We start from the raw sequence: 20,884 nt of genomic DNA, 5'->3' as shown, positions 1-20,884 counted from the left end.
CCTTTTCCGCTTTCCTAGTCAAATAGCTCCACAGCTGACACTTGTTTTGGCAACCTGCAAAGGCAGCTACTTAAGGACAGGTTAAAAGTGCATAGAGGAAGGCTCTTCCACCACGTGTGAAAGAAGCTCCCTGGTAAGTCTGTGCATATGGGGCTATTTTTTTGAGCATCAAACAGTGTTTGGTGATTGACAGTGAGCATGAATTTGGTTTATATCAAATAAAGCATAAGGGGAAAAACACATATGTAGGAGTCTGTGGAATCACTGATGGTTTTCTGGGAGGTTTTTCTCCCCTGAGAGACTGACCAGGCTACAAAACATGTTCTACATATAATTCTGAGGCTATTCTAACAAAACCCACAAAGTTTTCTCCCTGACTCATCCTTCCAGTGGCTGTTTGCCTAATCCTCACTGTGCAAAACCCCCACCTTTGTTTTGTGATTAAGTAAGTGTGCTAGTTTGAGCCTAGCTGGGATATTTTGGTGAGAAGAATTAGATTCTAGGCTGTGAAAAGGAAACAATGGTGATGGGTACTTCACTCATAGGCTTGCTGAGTTGGTAAGAACAAGAACACAATAGTCTCTCTCTGTCTTTGGGGCTGCACTTCTCTCTCTCTAACCTGCTGTCTGTGTGACTAACTGCTTCCTAACCCCCCCGGCCAACCCTCCAAACTCACCTCAAACGTAAAGCAAAGTCTGGGGTAAGGTAGAGGGGTGGGAAGAAGGTGGAAGAGTGGCTGAGAGCCCTTCCTGGGGACACTGTTTTTTGGGAGGGCTGTTGTGTTTCTATATTACTTTTAAACTTGCATATTTCTGCCTATAGCTGCACATGCTGTAAATATTTGCTTGTATCTTGTGCTAAGCTGTAAGTATAAAGCTTCATTCAATTTCCAGATAGGCTGAGTCTAGTCTGGGTGATTTTCTTAAGTGTGGGGGAGCAGGTAACACCCAAACCATCACAATAAGGCACTGAAGACAGAAGATTGCTTCTCATGTTTAGAACTCATGTAACCCTTGTGTCCTGATGTACCAATCACACTTTGAATCAGTAAACATCACCAAACATTAGGATCTGTGCAAAATTGTCTTTCCTTCTGCTACTTGCCTTAACAACATGTCTTATTGATCCAATCACTGCAGGCTTTGGAGAGTTGCAGTCATTTTCCTCTTCAGAAGAACCTGTGCCCCAAATATCTGGGAGTTCCAGCTCTCCTTCTTCCAGGGGAATAGAGGGGCCTTCAAAATTTGGTTTCTCATAGAGGATCCAGCTTAAAAGAAAAAGTGCTCATTTTTAATGGTGCTTTATCAGGTGTGATTTACAAAACTCATGATCCCATTTAACAAACCCTTTCACAAGATGTAAGTATTTGCAGACCCTTCCAGCCACCCCACTACAGCTTATTTGCCCAGCACTGCTGACGCAAGCCATTCCTGTTCACCGAGAGACTTTTTAAAGCAAGGCTAAAACCAAAGATGCCTACTGCTGACTTTGTAATTTCATCAAAAACTCCTCCACCTTTTCAAACTGATGATTTGGGGCAGCAAGACTTTTGTCTATGGATACCAAATTTTGCATGAGATGCTAATCAGAACCTATCTGCAGGTCAGAAAACACTGACACAGCAGATTGCTGTTCATATATAAACAGACAAGCTACTTGGATCCTGTGAACAACAGCCTGAAATTCCACAAGTGCTGGAACAGATGTGCCAAAGGATAAGAATGCTCAGGGGACAAGCACAACTTCATTTTTAATGGCAGGTTTGAATATATAACTTGATTTAAAAAAAGCTATATCTGCAAATATAAAGACCTCCCCTGGAGCTCTCTGTTGAAGAGGGGTTGGGAAAAACCCCAGTCCCTCAGTTCATGCTGGAAAAGAAGAGTTGGTTCACACTTTCTGAAGCTAAACAGCAATGGTTCAAGCCTTCTGAAACCAAAGAGCAATCAGTGTGCTTCCCACTACCTCCTGCTGCAGCCAGCCCTTGCTCCTGCAGCTCACTATCAGATCATTTGAGAACCTGCTATCTGACTGTGTTGTAGCCTGCCCACAGCTTCAGCTGCCATGCTCTCCACGTGAATAATGGCTGTGAAGAGTGTAGGAGATGAACTGCTTTGAATTACCCTTAGGCAACCTAGCCTGTAGAGAAAAATTCCTTCCAGAATCAGAGAGAATTATCAGGGAAACAGTTAATTATCTCTACAGCACCACCTTATAGCTTTGGATATGGAATTAATCTTCTGCATCCAAACCCATGTCAGAACTGGCTTCAAAATCCTCTCTCAGCCTTTCAGTCAATCCAGATACTATGCATAAAGCCCCATCCCTGGAGGTGTTTAAGGCAGGCTGGATGAGGCTCTAGACAGCCTGATCTAGTGGGAGGTGTCTCTGCCTATGGTGAGGGTGGGTTGGAACTGGATGATCTTTGAGGTCCCTTCCAACCTAAACCATTCTATGATTCTATAAAGGGGAGAGGAGTCAAAGGGCAGCAGGGCCAGGTAGAATCTGCCAGTTTGTCCTGTGCCCAATGGAATGATGCATCCCTCCATATCAAAGAATCATAGAATGGTCTGGGTTGGAAGGTCATGCAGTCCAACCCCCTCTGCAGTCAGCAGGAACATCCTCAAGTAGATCAGTCTGCTCAGAGCCCAGTTGAGCCTCACTTTGAATATCTTCAGGGTTGGGGCCCAAACTATCTCCTTGGGCAACCTGTTCCAGTGCTTCACTACCCTCACTGTGCAGAACTTCTTCCTAACATCCAGTTTAAATTTGCTCTTCATTAGCCTGAAGCCATTGTCCCTCATTCTATCACTACAGGCAAATGCTAAGACTCACTCAATTTGTCAGCAAAGGAAGTTTCATGGCCCAGAATGTCCTACTGCAGAGGTAAATTGCCACATTTCTTGCTCACAGGTGTCTACATTGCATTGCCAATGGCAAGCCAGGCTTACTGTGGATCACATGAGGGTTCTGCTTCAAGAGATTTTTGGACAGTCCAATGACAAAGAGTAAAAGTTGATGTCTTACCATCCTCTGATGACTTTAACTAAAATTGTGGGTGACAGAACCCAAGAACTGCAATCCAGAACATCATGGAAAACTTCAATCCCATTTTTCTGGTAGTCTGTTTCACAGTATATCACCAGCTGTTTCAAAGAAGACAAACAACAAAACCACCAACAAGATGTCATTCTGTCTTGTTATGATTTAAATAGAGAGTAGTGAAGATAATAAAACTGATCTCACCTTGCCAGGCCTGGGATTGATTTTACTTTGTCCATTTCTTGAAAGTGCCTAACAGAGAGTGGGGAGATAAAAGTCACCATAAAAAGAAAGGAAAACCAAACCAAAAATGTATTCAATAAAGATGCTCAGATAGAAAAGTCTGAATAGGAAAAAGCTGTTAATACTTCCACTACTCATACTCACTGCTTCAATTCTTTCTTCCTGGAGAGCAATAGATACACAAATTAATACACAATCTGAATTAGTATCTCACTGAAGCCAACTTAGACTTGAAAAGCTTCAAAATCCTCCTATCAGCTTCCTATACATTCCAGGAATTTCATACCAAAAAAGGAGACTACATTAAAAAGTGGCATAATAAAATACACACTACAGTGCTAAAAGGTACTGATGAAAGTTTTATTGCCTGCTAACCATAAAGGGTGAACTAATCCTGAAGCAATACAGGAAAAGACAGGAGGCACCATGGCATATACATGTATGAACCAACTAACGGCATCAATTTGGTGCTGAATGCCTTGGAAGGAGAGAGGTTTCCTCCAAATGTGTGAGGCTGTGCAATAAGTAATAGGCTAAAAATGTTGAGAACAAAGAAAACACATTGAGCTATCCAAAGTCTAAAGCAGTGCTGTAGTCAGTGGTAAATTCTACGATCTAGAATATGTGGGAAAGTTGTGGTTGCATCAGATCGTCCTAAAACAAATAAAGCAAGCACTGCAATTACGTCTTCAGTTTCCTAACAAGGGCAGGACTACTCACTCCAGAACAGGGTCCTCATCTCCTAGGAGCTACTCATACAAAAAACAACCACCACCCCAAAATAAACAGCTCCTTTAACTATGTTGAAGCCTAAGATGACCAGCAACGTGTGCAAGGCACTGAGGAGAAGGGATTAGTCAGTACCCAGGACAGACAGCAGTCTCAGGACAGAGTTCCTAACCACCATCAGATTATTGTAGGCATCATCAAGACAGGTTGAAGCATGACTGTTTTGTCAGCCTGTGCTTCAATTCCAGTTAGAACTTGTCCTGTGTTTTAAGGAATGCCACAGTCATTGTTCTGGGCTGTCCTTACCCTTTTCCTTCACGTTACCCATTAGCCATTGCATCACCATTTTCTTAGCCAGTGGAAGATGCACAGCAGGGATATGTTACACAAACATTTTCAGTTCCTAGCTTGAGCAAGGCAATTCAGAGCTGCACAAGTACTGGAGCTCTTTGGAGCCTAATGGGCTTCACTTGAGAGCAGTCTCCTGTGTGTACACACCCCCTTGCTACACTCTGTGCCATCCCTATCTAGGTCCCTAAGAGGGCAAGCAAAGCAAAACAATGTATGCACATCATCTATAGAAAACATAAAAGCTGGATAACCTTCCAGGCAGATTTTGAACAGCAACACAGTACTTACATCCACATCTAATAAGCCAGTGGGGACATTTGATTCATATCTGCTTGTCCCTAACCAGCTGGAAAAACTTTTCTCGGGGTTCCCATAGTTGGGCATTTGTAAACTGAGCTCGTTTTTGGCACTGTCTGCTTGCATGTACTTCTCCACAAAACCTGGGAACTTCATATCTGAAAGAGACTGAATTGCAAAAATCCAAATTAATCATTCAGCAGGCAGAGGAGACTTTTATATGGTTGCATTTAATGAACAATCTTTATTACCTCGGGTTTTTGAGGCATGCCAAATGGCCCAGAAGCATCCTGCTGTAAAGGAGGCAGCCCTGAGGAGTCAGTTGCAAAAGCTGCTGGGGTGTTATTCAGTGAGGTGGCAGAGGGATTAAAAAACTTCTCTTTAGATGTAGAAGAGAGCAAGCTTGAGAACAGGGAGCTTTTTTCAAGGCGGGATCTCTTAATTTCCCCATCTGTGCCGTCCAAGTTCTCTTTCCCGTTGATTTCCTGGGCAAAGGCAGGCTCCTCTCTGTTAGATGACTGCAGGGCTTTGAATATGATACTCTGCTCTGTTGAAGCACGCTTGGGCCTGACTCTGGCTATCGTTTCCAGGCTTTGCAGCTTCATTTGTTGGGTTGGTAACAGATCCTGTGCTTTTTCCCTTCTCAGTCCCAAACCAAAAGTAAAGACGCTAGGATCAAACACTTTCTCCAAGTTGTCTTCATGGATGGGAGGCATGGCGAAGTGGGGTGCTGGGGACTTGGGAAGCTTTGACCTCTTCTTTTTCTGGGGTAAACAAACTGAGCTGTCCAAGTTTTTGATGGTTTCAGCAAATTTCTTCATGTCAGAGGGAGAGTCAAAAACGCTGTCGTCTTCAACAGATCCATTGCAAGTCCTGCCTGGGCTCTGCTGGGCATTGATGTTGTGCTCTGCTATCAGTATGCTGTCTGGATTGCTGTCATCATACTGCAGTGCTGCCAAGCTCAGATCTCCTGGCTTTGCCTTTTTATCTCCATTTTCCATCTTCTTAAGGCCTGACACAGAAGCCTGATGAGATGGCAGAGGGTATTTATCATCACTGGAAGGCAACAGAAGCTCTGTGTTCAGCAGCATCCCCTCCCCATTCCTGTGGAGCTCTGAGCTTGCATTGATTCTTTGGTAGGAATTATCCTGAGCAGTTTCACTTCTACCAGGCAAGGGCAAAGGAAGTTTCAAAGGTAAACTTTCTTTTTTAGCTGTGGTTAACTCTTGATCAAGCTGCTTCAGAGAAACACTGCTAGCATCAGTTTTGCTGCTTTGGTTAAAAAGGGATATTGCAGCTTTTACTTTAAGTTCCGTTGTCTTCCCAATATCCTCATAGGAGGCAGAGCTGTCTTCATGTCTGCCTTTCAACTCTGCAGTGCTTTCTTTCTCTGCTGTGCCATTCTCAAATAGCTTCTGGCGACTGCTTTGCTTATTGAAGGTTTTATCAGGCTGCTCACTCTCCTTAGGCTGCTTTCCAAACTTCAGCTTCGCTCGACCAACAAACGTGCTGGGTACAATGCTACTTTTGGAGGCGGGGATGTCGGCAGGCCTCTGGCTTTGGTTAGCACATTTGTTTTCAAACAAGGAAATTTTGTTGGCAATGTTGTTGTTGGTTTTATTCACTGGTTTGTCGAGAGCATCCTGCTCACTTTCTAAATTCTCTTGATTTGCAGGTGCTTTAAAATTCAGCTCTACGTTCTTCGGTTTGGCTGGACTGCAGGAAGCAAAGTGATAAAGAGTTACATCTTTCACAATATCATAGAATGGGTTAGGTTGGAAGGGACCTCAAAGCTCATCCTGTTCCAACCCCCTGCCATAGGCAGGGACACCTCCCACTAGAACAGGTCACTCAAGGCCTTGTCCATCCTAGCCTTGAACACCTCCAGGGAGGAATCATCCACAACCTCCCTGGGTGATCTGTTTCACCACCCTCACTGTAATGAACTTCTTCCTAACATCTAGGTTCAATCTCCCTTCTGCCAGTTTAAACCCAAATCTATTTTTGCACTGTGTCTTCTTTCAAGGCAGAGAGGGCAACTCTGACCTCTTTGTTTTAGCAGCAGGCATACTGGATTTCTAACATTAAAAGATGCAACAACTCCCCTGTGAAGACAAATAGAGACACTCTGAAGTCAGTATTCACAGAATCAAGCAGGTTGGAAGAGATCTCCAAGCTCACCCACTCCAACCTAGCACCCAGCCCTGGCCAATCAACCAGACCATGGCACTAAGTGCCTCATCCAAGCTTTGCTTGAACACCTCCAGGGACAGTGACTCCACCACCTCCCTGGGCAGCCCATTCCAATGGAAATCACTCTCTTTGATTAAGCTGGAAAAGCCTAGGTACAATTTTCAACTCAATTTTCATTCCAGTGAAATTGTCCATAGTTGTGCTCAGCTAAAGATTTGGAATCTCAAAAGGAATTAGCTAAAAAAAAAATAATAAAAGGAGTAACTTTAGGAACAGCAAGAAAATGACTTTCAATAAGGAGAATACATTTCAAACATGTATGTAATTGTTTGATGCTCAGTAAAACAAAAAACACAGCAGCCTACAGCATCTCCAGTTGGGGCAGAGATCTTAACTACTTATGACTGACAGACAATAAAATTTAATAGTGAATAGGTGGAATAAATTACATGCATGCAATTCCCTACAGAGTTTAGGAAACAAATCCTAATTCATTAAAGTGATAATGAGTTGGTTAACATTTGAATACACTTTTCCAACAAGTTTTGAAGACATCTGCCCAGATTCTTTATAGCCCTTCCACTGCAGAAGCAATCTTAAATGGAGTGTAAAGCCTCTTCTGGCCTCATTAGTGCTGGTGAAAAGGTAATTGCTCCCAGTCACTGCATCACCACTGGGTGAAAAGAGCAGCATGCAACGGCTCTGCCATTTCCTACAGGGAATATCAGCTCCTAATTCCAAGTGTGTGCACTAACCCTGCTGATTTGACAGATAAACACAGAAGCTTCTCCATGAGAGTAGGCAGAAGCTACAAGCACATAGCACACAGTACTCATGTACAGTGACAGCAGGCTGATGACATGTAACTGAGAGTTTTAAGACTCTTTCCTCTTAATACCTGCATCCAGGAAAGTTCATTTGCCCATGTCACCTGCGACTGCAGAGCCAGCATGAAGAGCTGCAAAGGGGCAGGGCACAGGTTTTCAACATTTCTGCCAGCATCAAGGAGCTCACCATCACCTCAAAGCAGATCTGTTCTCTAAAGAGGGGTCTGGAAATGCTCAGCAGTGGGGGAACAGGCAGGAACTGCACTATGTGAAAGCTGGTGATGGTGAGAGATAAAACAAACTAGCTTGCAGAAACTACCTCCAGGGCCTCAAATGCTCTTCCAACTGCCAGATGATTCTGGTGTTTAAGTGCTTGCTTCTTTTTTTTGCCTACTCAGGCTGGGTTCCCTGAACCTTAGCCTGGGTTCCCTGAACTTTCAGTTCTCCAGTCCAATAAAAAGAAGCAGGAGGTACAAATGTCTTAACATAATCCAAACCTGACATCACTCCTTTCTCCTCAAGAGATCCATCCCAAGGTAAACTAGTAAGTGGTACTGAATCAACACCTTCCACTGCACAAGCCTCCTGGGGAAAGGATGAGGACCAAACAGTGAAACAGCAGAAGGAACTCACAATCTGCAAGAACCTAAACAGAAAGCAACTGTTCAAAGCTGCTTTTCAGGGAAGACTTTCCAAGAGTATTCCCTGTAACTACACCAACTGCTCACCTTGGTTCACAACTGGAAGGCTCTTATGAAGAACATATAAGCAATAAAAAAGGGACCAATTAACTTGGTAATGACTGGCCACACTTCAGACAGGTGTTAAGAAAACACACCTGGAAAATTTAAGTCTAGAAACAATGTTCCCTCCCTGCCTTCCTCCTTTCAGGAATAACATCAAACAGCATACAGTTAAATACACTTCGATGTGACTTTTCACTGGCAATGCAACTGTTTCCCCTAAGCTGTTCAAAGTGAAATGCTCTTCTTTTTCTCTTTGGAAGATGAATGCAAGTTGCAAGGCATCTCTAAAGGGCAGCTAGTTCAACTTCCTGCTCCAAACAGGGACAGCTTCAAAGTCAGATCAAGTTGCTGGAGGCTTTGTCTGACAAAGTTCCAAGTGCATCCAAAGGTACAGATTTCACAACCTTACTATAGCAGCACTTCAGCAGGTCAGCCACTCTCACTGTGATTTACTTCTTGCCTTGTATCCGACTGAAACGTCACTGCTGTAACATGGAACTGTGTCCACTATCCCTTCATTGTACACTGCAGGGACCAATCAGGCTCTGCCTTCTCTGTAATACCTCTGTAAGTAGCAAGAGATGATTGAGGTCTACCCACGTTCTCCTCTTCAGTGACTTAATCCAGCTGCTTCAGCTTCTCCTCATCCACAGTATGCTCCAGTGTCATCACCTTCTTCACGGAGAAGGGAAGGGTACAACTTGATATAATGCCCCCAATACTGAATCTGCTGTTCACTAGGACCCTTCAGGTCCTTTTCTGCTCAGAAAAGGGTATTAGAATTTCCTTCTACCTCCACTTTCAAGAGGCATTGCTAATGGCTTATTTCTCTTAACAGGCTCATTTCCATATCAGCCTTTTGTCAGCCTGTCACTTGCACTACTACCTGCATTTCAACATAGCACAATAAAATCCATCTCTCCTTGTATGCTTTGACACGAGCAAGTTTAATGGTTAACACTGATGAGGTGAGGAGCCACACCTAAAATCCCTTTTAAATGAACAGCTAATACCTCAAAGCTATCATTCCAAACTTTGCAAATTCAGGCAGAAACAACTATTTCAGCACTTGACATTCTGCAATCTTTTTGCAAAGCAGAAGCAGCAGCAAAACAGCAGAGACCAAAGAACAGCAGAGACCAAAGAACAGCAGAGACCAAAGAACAGCAGAGACCAAAGAACAGCAGAGACCAAAGAACAGCAGAAAGCTCAGCCCTGGGCTCCATCCGTTACAGCTCAAACTAATCTGTCCATTACCTCTTTTTCCACACTAAGAAATAGTGATTTTAAATACAGCCAAAACACATCTCACTGCAAGAACTGAGTTTCTAAACTGGCTTAAAAGGAAGATATGGGTTTGAGTATCCTCTGATTCTCCCTTCTAGCATGACAGAAGATGCGTTCGCCTAGCAGTGTAAAAGCTCTCTTGTGAACAGCACCGTGTGGCTGATTCCTACTACCCGTTGCTGATCTGCACTGCCAGGGACAAGCAGGCACAAGAGAAATACCTCTTCAGCTACACCTCGCAGCTAACCTGTGGAAGCAGTTAAACCTCTCCCAACACAGTCATATGTGGAAGGTGAGTCACACAGTTGAAGCACGCTGCCCAAACGACCACGTCAACTGATGCCAGAAAGCATTGATGCCAAAACATCAGATTGAGGTGAGCAAAGAAAATGGCACGTTAACAGGGCAGAATAATTCAGTAAGTGGGCATAAATGCAGAGGTAAGGACAAAACCATGGCTGAACACCAGACGTGACAACTGAAGCCAAGTTTTCCAGTAAGCACATCAAAGTAACTGCTGTGGTTTTATGTGCAGATTAAGATGTACCATCAATCTCAGCTCACTCAAAACCCAGAAGCAATGCATCCTGTGATTTCCAAGTTGCTCAGTGCACAGGCATAAACCAAAAGACAGCAAATGCTATCATTACTTGCAGGGAACCAGCAAACCTGACACATTGAAAAGCTGTTTCTAAAGCAGTTTGATTCCCAGAACTGACACAATGCCATTGTTAGCAAGAGCCATTAGACATTTTCCACATGTGAACTACTTTGATTATACAAAATCCATCTTGCAGGAGGCAAATAAGTCTGTGAGTAAGCTGAAAGGGATTCAGCTGAAGTTATCTAAGAATAATTTTTTAAACCTTGGAAAATGGAAAAGTTATCTGTTCTCTACTTCAAAGCAATAACAAGAGAACAAACCCACACCTTCTAAGTAATGGCACTATCTTTTCTCTTCCTATTTTACAGCAGGTTTACAGCCCATCTGGATAACAATAGATTGTACCAGGCAATCTGACTGTATCATTTTTTCCTGGCTGAAGAAGCTGTGTGGTATCATGCAATGCCAGCTATCAGATCCACCAGCAATATTGCAGGCACCTTGCAAGAGCTTTGGGGACACCGCAGTCCCCACCCAGGGCTAAAGTTCCTATAGCAGCAGATAAGGCCAAGACAGTGCCACACACCTCAGAAAATCAGATGAAATAGAACAGACTGCTTATACATCTGTCAGAAAGGACACTTGTCTACTACTCTGAGTACAGCAGAAGATAATTGGCTGTAGAGCAAGCCAAGGAGATAGCCATAAAAATTAAAGCCAGCTAAGCATTTCTAAGTTCATCATCACTAACGAGTGAAGCAAAGGGAAAATACCAAAGCCACCTTCCCTTTGAAGTTATGAAGATATAAAAGTTCAGAGCTTCAGGTGTGTGAGGTATACTGCCAGATGGCAAAGCACCACCGTGCACAAAACTACAATTTAGCTCTGACTATGAGGTGCTTTCAATTCAGTTATGAACAGATAAGACAGACTATTACAACTTGTGCAAAGCAAATGGTTTCTAATAGAATCAGGCAGGGTTGGAAGAGAGCACAAGGAGCATCTAGTTCCAAGTTCCCTGCCATGGGCAGGGACACCCTACCCTAGATCAGGCTGCCCACAGCCTCATCCAGCCTGGCCTTAAACACCTCCAGGGATAGGGCCTCAACCACCTTCCTGGGTCATTGAACCTTCACATCCCTCTGCCACAAGTGAATGATGATTCTGAACACTTGCTGGACCTCAGGTAGATCTACAAGTTTCAGTGTGCTCTGACACCTATAAATGAACTTACCAGAATGAGGTAAGCATGGAGCTGTGGATAAATGATTCACAGAGTGTGACAGAATCCAGGAATCAGTCACTGGACTGGTACCAGTGATGGCAGTGTCATTTGCAAATGCACCCATTTCCTTACAATGCAAAGGAAAGCACCTATTGCCTCAGTTTCACAGATGACAACTTCTTAGAGTGTAAACCCAAATGCTGCAAACTAATATATGCATAATTCTGCAAATGTTACTCACATGTATGAAAATTTACATGATTCATTCTGCACATCCTTACGAAAGCAGCTATATGTATTCAAATTTCTGGGGTGGGATTTATCACATCATTTGAAGGATCATGTTGTACACAGCATTGGAAGCTTCTCCATGACATAATAGCAGACCTTACGCTGCTTGAAAGAGCAACTCTGGCACATTCCTTTAGATCTAAAGACCTTCACATACAAAACCCTCAACCACATCCTCAGTTGGTTACAGGTGACACAGATACATTAAGGGCGTTGATAACTGGGCTAATCTCAGCAACAGCCATTACTGATGGTAACAACAGAGTATGTTACATGATTCCATATAATGGAGCTGACATACTAAGAAATTCCCTATCCACAAAAAGAATGGATGAATCACTTGTTTCTAACACATGTAAACTACAGTGCTTGTTATGTGGTAACTGTAATCATGATTTTTGGTTTCTTTTTCAAAGGCAGTTCTTCATCTAGACTGATAGACAAGAGGGACATAGTCAGGGCCCATCCAGAATACTAAAGGCAGATAGAGGAAAAATTAAGGTACAGGGACAAGGTAAACTTAGTTTTATGTTACTTACAGGCTAATCTTTGTCGTGACTGTTCTGGAAGGATCCAAACTCTTCAGCTTCATGTTGTCTAAGTCAGAACTTGTCTGTCTCTCAGCTGGCATGCACAGGTCTCCGTTTTTAATCCCATCAGTACGCAAGAAAGCTCTTCCATCTGAACCATTAGCATGCTTTGCTGCCTTAGTTTCATTTCTGCCTTCAGCAAACACCAAGGCAGTGTCTTCTGTCTTAGCAGCCAAAGAAGCTTTGGGAGACTCCAAGTTGTCTTCCCCAAAAGCCACAGGTATAGTTCCCTTTTCCACTGAAGTTCTTTTTGTCATTAGGTTACTCTCTGGTGATGCTAGAGGTTGCCTTTTTGAGGAGTAATCTTTCACCTGACTCTTCAGACCAGTAGGGGAAACGGGGACAGCATCTGACTGACTCTTTTTGTATGATCTTCTTCTTGCAGGGGTTGTGTTTGAGTTCTGCTGCTTGTTTTTGTCAGCTTCAGTTTTCGATGCTCCTTTGTGAGCTGATCCAGCTTTTACATCTTGATTATTACTTGAGGAAGAGGAATTCCTTTCAGGAGTCTGTTGAGGAGACTTCGTTTTTCTTTCAGAACTTATTATCTTGTCTGAAAACACCTCAGAAGGGCCATCATCCTCAAAAACTGATTCCTCTCTTGCAGTAGTCTCAGTCTGATTCCTCTCCCCATTTGGAATGTCACTAGACGACTGAGATTTTCTCCTTTTCCCAGATCTTTTGTTAGCAGATTTTTTATCCATTGTGTCCGAGTCACTACAGTTTTCTTCTGCTGTAACAGTCACAGGTTCATTAAGGAGCTGGTCTGTTTTCCTTAGATAGATATCAACTGTTAACACTCTAGCAGAATGTGTGTGCTCACACGCCGCGGATTCCAACTGGTATGGCAAATCCTTTGGTTTTGCATACCCAGGCTCCTCCGACACCCACGTGTTCACGAGCTGCTTGTGGCTTAAGATACTCTTTTCCAAGTCTTCACTAGGCAAATTTCTCAAGCTCTGTATGAAATCTGGAGTTGTGGAGTTATTTATGTCTGTGATGGATTGTTTCTCCAGTTCCAGGGCTTCTGCATTCAGGCTGCTTTCAAACAAAGAGTTCTTAATGGTTTCGCTGCTGCCGCTCCAATCCGCTGACCACTCGCTGTCAGAAGAGACTCCCCTGCTACTCCATTCTGAAACGGTGTCACGATACAGCTGTCCTCCTTCCCCGCTGAAGTTGTAGTCCTGTGTCTCAGAAACAGCACTGACGTTCCTCACTTGCTTCTGGACCTGAGGAGCTTCGTGTCCTTCCTTTACGTGCCTACAGTACAGCGGCTGTGCTCTGTGAGGGGAGACTGATCTCTCCCCTTTCCGATGCGAAGTGTGCTCTAGTGAACTTTTGACATTCTTCCTTTTCCCTGTACCAAACAAATTGCCAAGTCTTTCCAAAACTGGTTTCTTTTTATTCTCTTCTCTGGAAGAATCTGGAAGTTGTGAGGTGGACTAAAAAACAAAACAAAGCGAAAACACAAACAAACATTAGGTTAACATCACAGAATCAACCAGGTTGGAAGAGCCCTCTAAGCTCATCCAGTCCAACCTAGCACCCAGCCCTAGCCTATCAACTAGACCATGGCACTAAGTGCCTCATCCAGGCTTTTCTTGACCACAGAATTGTTTCTACAGTGGGTTGTTTGTACTAACAAGTTGAAAAGACACAGCGAATGGGAACAAGCCAGCTTACTAAACAACACTAGCTCTCAAAAAAGAACAAGAAAAACAAAACCCTCAAAACCAATTAAAATCCCCAGATCCTTCTGTACGTTTTTGCCTATGTTTGTTTACAAGTATGCTCATCTGGTCTTAACAATACAGAACCACTGATGCTGGAAAGGACCTTTTAAGGTCATCTAGTCCAAGCCCTTGCAGTCATCAGCTTCATCTTCAAGTAGAGCAGGTTGCTCAGAGCAACAACCAACCCACTGCTGTATGTCCCAGCTCTCAAACTTCTGCAGAGTTCCTTAACACCTCCTAAAATAATACAGGAAAGCATCCTGCTGCCTGAAAGCCGGGAGACAAACTACCTGCTCCAAATATTCCTTACAAAAACAAGAGTGGGGAATTTAATTTTCCATTTTAGCTGTGTTTTGACACTTAGTGCTGGTAGAGAAGAGCTTCATACGTTTGTCATTCATGAAGTCCAGTAAATACTTGGCTTGCGTTTTGGGCTTGAAAGCCCAGAACTGTAAAAGTCAATACATCACTGGAGGAGTATTACTGGGTCAAATACTGTCCTGGATTACTCCTTACTGGTGAAGTTTTCCCTTACAACTGCTAATTAACATGGTAAACAGGAAACACGCAGCAGCACTGCCGACTATACATGCCTATTTGCATTGTAATACATTAGCACTTCTTACGTGCCGGTACGATGAATATTTGTTTTGAGATGTCTATTTCAAAACACCGCCAGGATTTCTTACTGCGGCGGACCAGACCTCCCGACGGCAGCGGGTCTCCCTCGGCAGCGCTGAGCCTGTTTCGGCGAGTTTTAAACTCGTTTCGTTGATTTATCTTTTCGCTGCAGGCGCCGTGCCCGCCTGCCTTCGTCTCTTCCACCGCCGACGGTGGGCCGGGCAGCGCCGGAGCACCCGCGTCCTCCGCACAGCCCCGCGGAGGGCCGGCATCGCCGGGATCCCGTCCCTGCTGCGCCGGTGCCACCTCAGCGCCGCAGCCCCGTGCCTCACCGGGAGGGAAGAACTCCCCTCCACCCCGCGAGGCTGTCGCCGTCCTCCCCCGTCCCAGAACGGGGCAAGCATCAAGGAGCCGCGGCGGACTTCGTCCGCTTTACCTCACTCCTCCTCCCCGCGAACGAGAAGCCCTGCCGGCGGCCCCGACACTCACCGCCTGGCCCGGCCCAGCCCGACACGGCGGTCCCGGAGCAGAACTGCCCCACACGCACCACGCCGCTGCCCGCGCCGCGGCCCCGGCGCCAGCTGTCTGCGCGCTCCGCCCAGGCCCGGCCCCGCGGTGCCCCTCGGCCCGCCTCTCGCCACCGCCCCGGCCGCGGGCAAGCGGCTCTACCTGGCCGGGCCACCTCTCTCGGATGCGGAGGGAGGGGCGGCGGCAGCAGCAGCTGCTGCAGCAGCTGGAGCGTACCGGCCTTCAGCGAGGGCGAAGGCTGAGGGGCAGCGGGAAGCGGGTGCCCTGGGCCACGGGCACCGCCTTCGAGGGGGCGGCGGAGGGCGAGCGGGCGCCGCATCCCGTACGTGCCGCGGCGGCTTCCTTGTTATTGAGGGCAAAACACCGCCCGGGGCCAAACCGACAAACTTTTGATGTTGAGGGCAAAGCGCCAGGGGTGGAAGGCAAGCAGCCCGTTCCGCCGAGGCTCTGTCAGCAGCGAGAGCTACCCGGCACGAACCAGCGTCCGGGCCGGGAGGGAGCCGGAGCTTGCCTTGCGGCGGGGCGAGGGGAGCGGGGGACACTTCTGCAGGAGCTGCGGGCGCACCGGCAGCCGGCGGGCGCGGCCCTGCCGACGGCTGCAGGGCGGGGAGGGGAGGAGAGGGCGGCGGCCCGGTGTCCCGCGGAGGTGCCGAGTCCCAGCCAGGGCCCGGGAGTAGGCGTCGCTGTCCCCAGCCCCACGGCGGAGCTGCCCGGGGCGGGGAGGCGTGCTGAGCCCGGCGCCGCCAAGCGGCTGAGGCCAGGGTGGTAGAGCTCAGTTCAAGGCCTCCCAGGGATGATGAACCCGCATTTTCCACCCCGCAAGGCCGGGTGCGGCGGCTGCTGCCGTCTGCGCCTGCCGCCTCGGCCTGCCCCGGGGCCCCGGCTGGAGGTGGCCGAGGCGTCTCCCCCTGACCTGCCCCCGTCCCTTCGGCCGAGGCGGCGTGAGAATGGCTCCGCAGCCTCCTGGTGCCGGCGCTCTCCTGGGGCGCTCAATTAGTATTTAATGTTTAATGGATGCTAAACTAGTCCTCTTCTAATTAACCCTTAATTACTTATATGGAGTGGAACAGCCTCGACAGGAAGGACCACGCAGGTCTCGCTTCGGCGCTTCTGAGGACCCCGTGCGGGGGCGGCGGAGACATCAGGTCAACCTGCCTGCGGCTGGCCGGGCGGTCGGGCCCGCAGCATGTCTGGCCCTCTGGCTAGCGAAGGGCCTTTTTTACACGGTCTCTGCCTCCTCCTGCTGAAGAAGTGCTAAGTTAGGTATTTCTGCTTCAGCAACAGACTAACGTTTGCCTTCTGTTCTATAGCTTCCCCCGACAGGGGTTGTGAAACGCCGTCAGAGCTGCAGCAGAGCCCCAGAGCACCTACTTGCTTGAAGCTGTGTGCCCAAACCCACATGAAAAATACAGAAAACGAAGTGGGGAACAGACAGAGCTCGCTTATGCTGCAGGAAAGGACGAGAACCTTTCTCTCCGCTCACCTTCTTTACCTCTGTTACACCACTGATTACGACCAACCGAGCCTCTTCTCTGCAAAGAGTGAGCTTCCCCTAACGGCTGTCAGATACATTCCAGGTCGTGATCATTGACTTAGGTGTTCGGATTGCTGGGGGGGAGTTTTCTAGAGACTAATCTGCAAATGAGAACATTTTATACCTGTTTCCCCCTACCCTCCCCCACTTCCAATGACTTCTTTCAGACAGTAGAACCAAAACACTGAACTAAATGAAGAGTAACATCGAGGGTTGCACTGAGGTCATTTATCACTGCAGCACTTTAACTGTCTGAGCTAACAAAAACTATACATTTCCCTATCAGATGCAACAATCATGACTAAGGCAGCCCAATTACTGCCTCATTCCTTGATTCTCTGCATGTATTACCACTACTAAACTAATTATGGGGAAGGCATAAGGAGACACTAATGAACACTGGTAGCAAAAAGTAAAAACACAACATTTTCAGGAACATTTAAAGCAAACCAATAAGCAAAGAGTGACACTAATTCCTCTGAAAATTCGTAACTACAAGTTTGAGGGGGGGGGGTGGGTGCTTGTATTGTTCCTATTGAAACCACAAAAATAGGGGAAATTTGATTTCATTATGATGTCAATCTGCATATTAATATTTGGATGCATAATAGCTGCCAGTGCTCTAAATTAGCTGGGATTACATTATCAACCTGACAGTCATTACCACACTCGCAGCCAAGCTTTGGCTTTGCAAGATTACACTTGGGGAAAGAAAAAAAAAAACAAACCAACAAAACCTTAAGTTATTTGAACTGTGGATCTGGATTTCTCTCTTCCCAGCTGCTGATTTTCATAAAGTCCATGGGAACTTAATTATCGCTGAGACGTCTCCCCCTTTCAAATGTAGTTTTCAAACTGTCCAACAAGTTCAAAAAGTGTTGGATGGAAGGAGGAGGAGGGACAGACAGCCAGTCCAGTCACATCAGCCTTGTTTCCTCAGGGAATGAGGCTAAAGATATTTTTTTTCCTTGATCTTGAAATAGCTGCCCTGTGTAAACTGTTCTGAAGTAATTTCTCCATACAAAGTACCTTAATTACATATAGCTCTTCCAAAACACATAAAAGGCCAGGCACTTGCCCTGAAGAGCTTGTATTTTAACTCAGATAAATGTTGGTGAGCCAGTATTGCCAGTGCAAGAGGGCACAGAGACTGAGCTTCTCAAGGCACCCAAGTGGGACCCAGCCTGACAGAGCGGAGCGCAGGAATGCTTCATTTGCAGAGCACAGCGCTGCAGTGCTTTTCAGAAGGCAAGAAGTATCTTGATCTGCAGAGCAAGGGTTTCTCAACCTGCTCAGCTCAAGCATTCTTACCCTTGAGACATTAGCTGTTTCAGAAATCCCTGATCAAAGGCAACTGGAACAACCAGAGGACTTGCCTACTCACTCCCTGGGCAGCATGGAGGAAGCTGCTTCAGGTGCACTGCATGAATCTCTAAAGCGGTGTTCTCATCTGAAAGCAAAACACCACCTTCTTAACCAAGAGATGTAAATCTTGTTTGTATTTATATTCATACCTGTTTATGCTAGCATTAAAAAGATTTCCTCTGTTTTTGGCTAGGGCTTTTTTCTCATTAGCTAATGTAAGTTGCCAAAGCCAAACCCCTAATTTGACGACATCATTAAGCATGATTTGTTGAATCAGAACTTCAGGCTGTGTCTCAAGGGATCAATTGAATGTTATTTTCTTAGATTAGTCCATCTGAGTCAGTCAAACATGACTGCAAATGCTTCTTAGAGCACACATGATATGAAAAGGTAGTATTTTTACTAAGTCATTAGCAACTTTGTGGTAACTAATAGGTAGTAATACTAGCGTGGATGCTTCTGGGATTTAAATTAGTGATTTTCTAGCCTATGTTCACCTTCAGAGGGGGGGAAAATGGAACAAACAGTGTTTAGTGAGGAGTAGGCTTCAGCATTATCATTCACTAGGAGGTCATAAATAACTGAATTTCAAGTAACATGAAACCCCTTGAGACCCTTCTATCTTGAACAGTTCTAATAACGTAGGACCCTTCTGAGCTCCTACTGGAACACCAACAACTTTGGTTATCCTTAAATCACAGCATTGCAACTCACCATGAGAAGCAGAAAGCCTCAGAGTTCTAGCACTCACGTGGTATGCCCCGAAGTGCCTCAGCCAAAAGCATTTAAATAAACTACTGCTCTCCCAGCTCTGGCATTCTGCAGTGACTGAGACTCAAATATTCAGCACCAGCAGTGCCAGGCTTTGTTAGCCTCAAAATTCATCTGGAGTACTGCTGGCACAGCATGCTGTAGAAGTATTAGTTTTCCTACTAGAAGGAAGGATGTACAAATAAAGGCTAAGAGAGAAAAGTCTGAGAAGCACAAGACCCACTCGAGTCCCTCTTTCAGGTCCTCCAGAGAGAAGATTTCATACTGCTCTCTTACCAGGTGAGTGCCCTAACTACCATCAGAGAGAGAGAGAGAGGGAGGCTGTCGATAGAAAGACTCACTGCTTTTGTTTGTCTTATTTTAAAAGCACAGGAAAAAAAATTATACTTGAGATATTTGAACTGAAATAGCTTTGGTGATTCACTTAAGGGGAAAAAAAAAAGTTCTGTTGCAAGTTAATGTAAATGATTTCTAAACTGAAATGGTTTGGAACTCAACTTTTAAACTTCTCTACCTTGCCATCGGTCAGCTGGATTTGAGCTGCTTCACTGTAGTATTTTGTTCTTGTTTATGCTGTCCCTTCACAAAGCTGTGAACAAAGGTGTTGCTGTGATGAAAAGCACACCATTCTATCTTAACCCACACACTGTCTTCTGAATACCAAGATTTTGGCATATACACAGAAAAAACCTTTCCAGCATTTCTTTCCATTCTATCAGATTTCCTGCTGACAGTGTCCTGTTCAGAGGCAGAGAAAGCATACACTTAAATACACTTGTAACAAGGCGTCTCTAGCACAGAATTTGCTCCTGCCTCTTGCCTGTTACACTTAGAAGGGATAGGAACAGCAATAGCTGGATTTTAAACAAATACATTTTTACTTGAGCTCTGTATTCAGTTACCTAGATTGGGGAAACTAATAACCAAGAAACTATAAACTGAGACTGCTGAGCAGAGCAAAGTGAAACAAACACAACTTCTCTTTATAGTCATATTTTCCCACAAACTCTATTACCAAGCCTGGGTATTTTAGGAAAGCAGCTAATATCTTCAAGAGAATAGAATCCACCTCCTTCTAATATTTTCCCCCCATTAAACTCCTAAATTTTTAGCTGAAATGTGCACTGAAAATGGACCTTTTTGCAATAGCACACGAGACTAACGAGAACACTGAGCTGGCGTGCAAGGAAAGGAAACAATCAACTTCACAAGCCTAGGTCCAAGCATACACCAAATATTATTTCTTAAGTGCCAAACAGAGATTTGGCTGTTGGATGTATCAACACCACCACTCCAGCCCCAGCAAAACTGAGCAAAGCAAACCATGCAGCATGAAATAAATGGAAACCTTTTTGGAAAGCTGAGGAAAGACAAAGCAGCCTAAATAAAAATTGAGCAGATCCTTACACGAGTGTTTAGGAAAGGAGGCATGTCAGAAAGGCATGCCTGCTCCCATCTCCTCTTCCCCAGAGCTAGTTATTTCCATATACTAAAATCCTTACCCCCTCCCCTTCTGTCAGCAGTAGCATCTGTCAGTTAAAAGAGACACTCTGCAAAACTACTGCAGTTCACTTCATTTTATGATTCTTTTTTGAGTTAACTGTGTATTAACCCAAAGATTCCTGGTAGAGTCTAAAGAGAAAAGAAGAGAGTGCTGTTGCCTTACCATGATGATGATAATTCTTTTTGCTCTTTACAGAAGAATAAACAAACTATGGTGTGTGAGATGCAGTCCTGTGTGTCATGAACCAAACCCTTTTTCTTAGCAATCCTCCCACGCTTTAACCCTTTCTTTCTTCTGGGAGCACTCGGTTAAAAACAAGCAGAAAAAAAAAGGAAGCAGTATCTGACTTGAGCCTTTCCAACTGATAAGTCATTTGGCAGACAAATTATTGCTATGAAAGGGCCTC

General features: G+C 45.3%; 1 protein-coding gene across 1 annotated transcript in view; it reads right to left on the bottom strand.

Annotated features, from left to right (window-relative positions):
- The window catches only part of CRYBG1 (crystallin beta-gamma domain containing 1), a 103,241-nt gene that overhangs the window by 32,593 nt on the left and 49,764 nt on the right, over positions 1-20,884 (bottom strand). The window contains exons 3-8 of the mRNA XM_064170229.1: positions 12,375-13,864; positions 4,914-6,378; positions 4,654-4,830; positions 3,247-3,294; positions 3,028-3,146; positions 1,105-1,267 (exon numbers count right to left, since the gene is read on the bottom strand). Coding sequence (XP_064026299.1) covers positions 1,105-1,267; positions 3,028-3,146; positions 3,247-3,294; positions 4,654-4,830; positions 4,914-6,378; positions 12,375-13,864 — 3,462 coding nt within the window. The remainder of the gene's footprint in view (positions 1-1,104; positions 1,268-3,027; positions 3,147-3,246; positions 3,295-4,653; positions 4,831-4,913; positions 6,379-12,374; positions 13,865-20,884) is intronic.

Source organism: Pogoniulus pusillus, chromosome 33 (assembly GCF_015220805.1).
Source record: "Pogoniulus pusillus isolate bPogPus1 chromosome 33, bPogPus1.pri, whole genome shotgun sequence".
Taxonomy (NCBI): Eukaryota; Metazoa; Chordata; class Aves; order Piciformes; family Lybiidae; genus Pogoniulus; species Pogoniulus pusillus.
The sequence above is the reverse complement of the archived record's forward strand: the minus strand, read 5'-3'. Positions and strand labels throughout refer to the sequence as shown.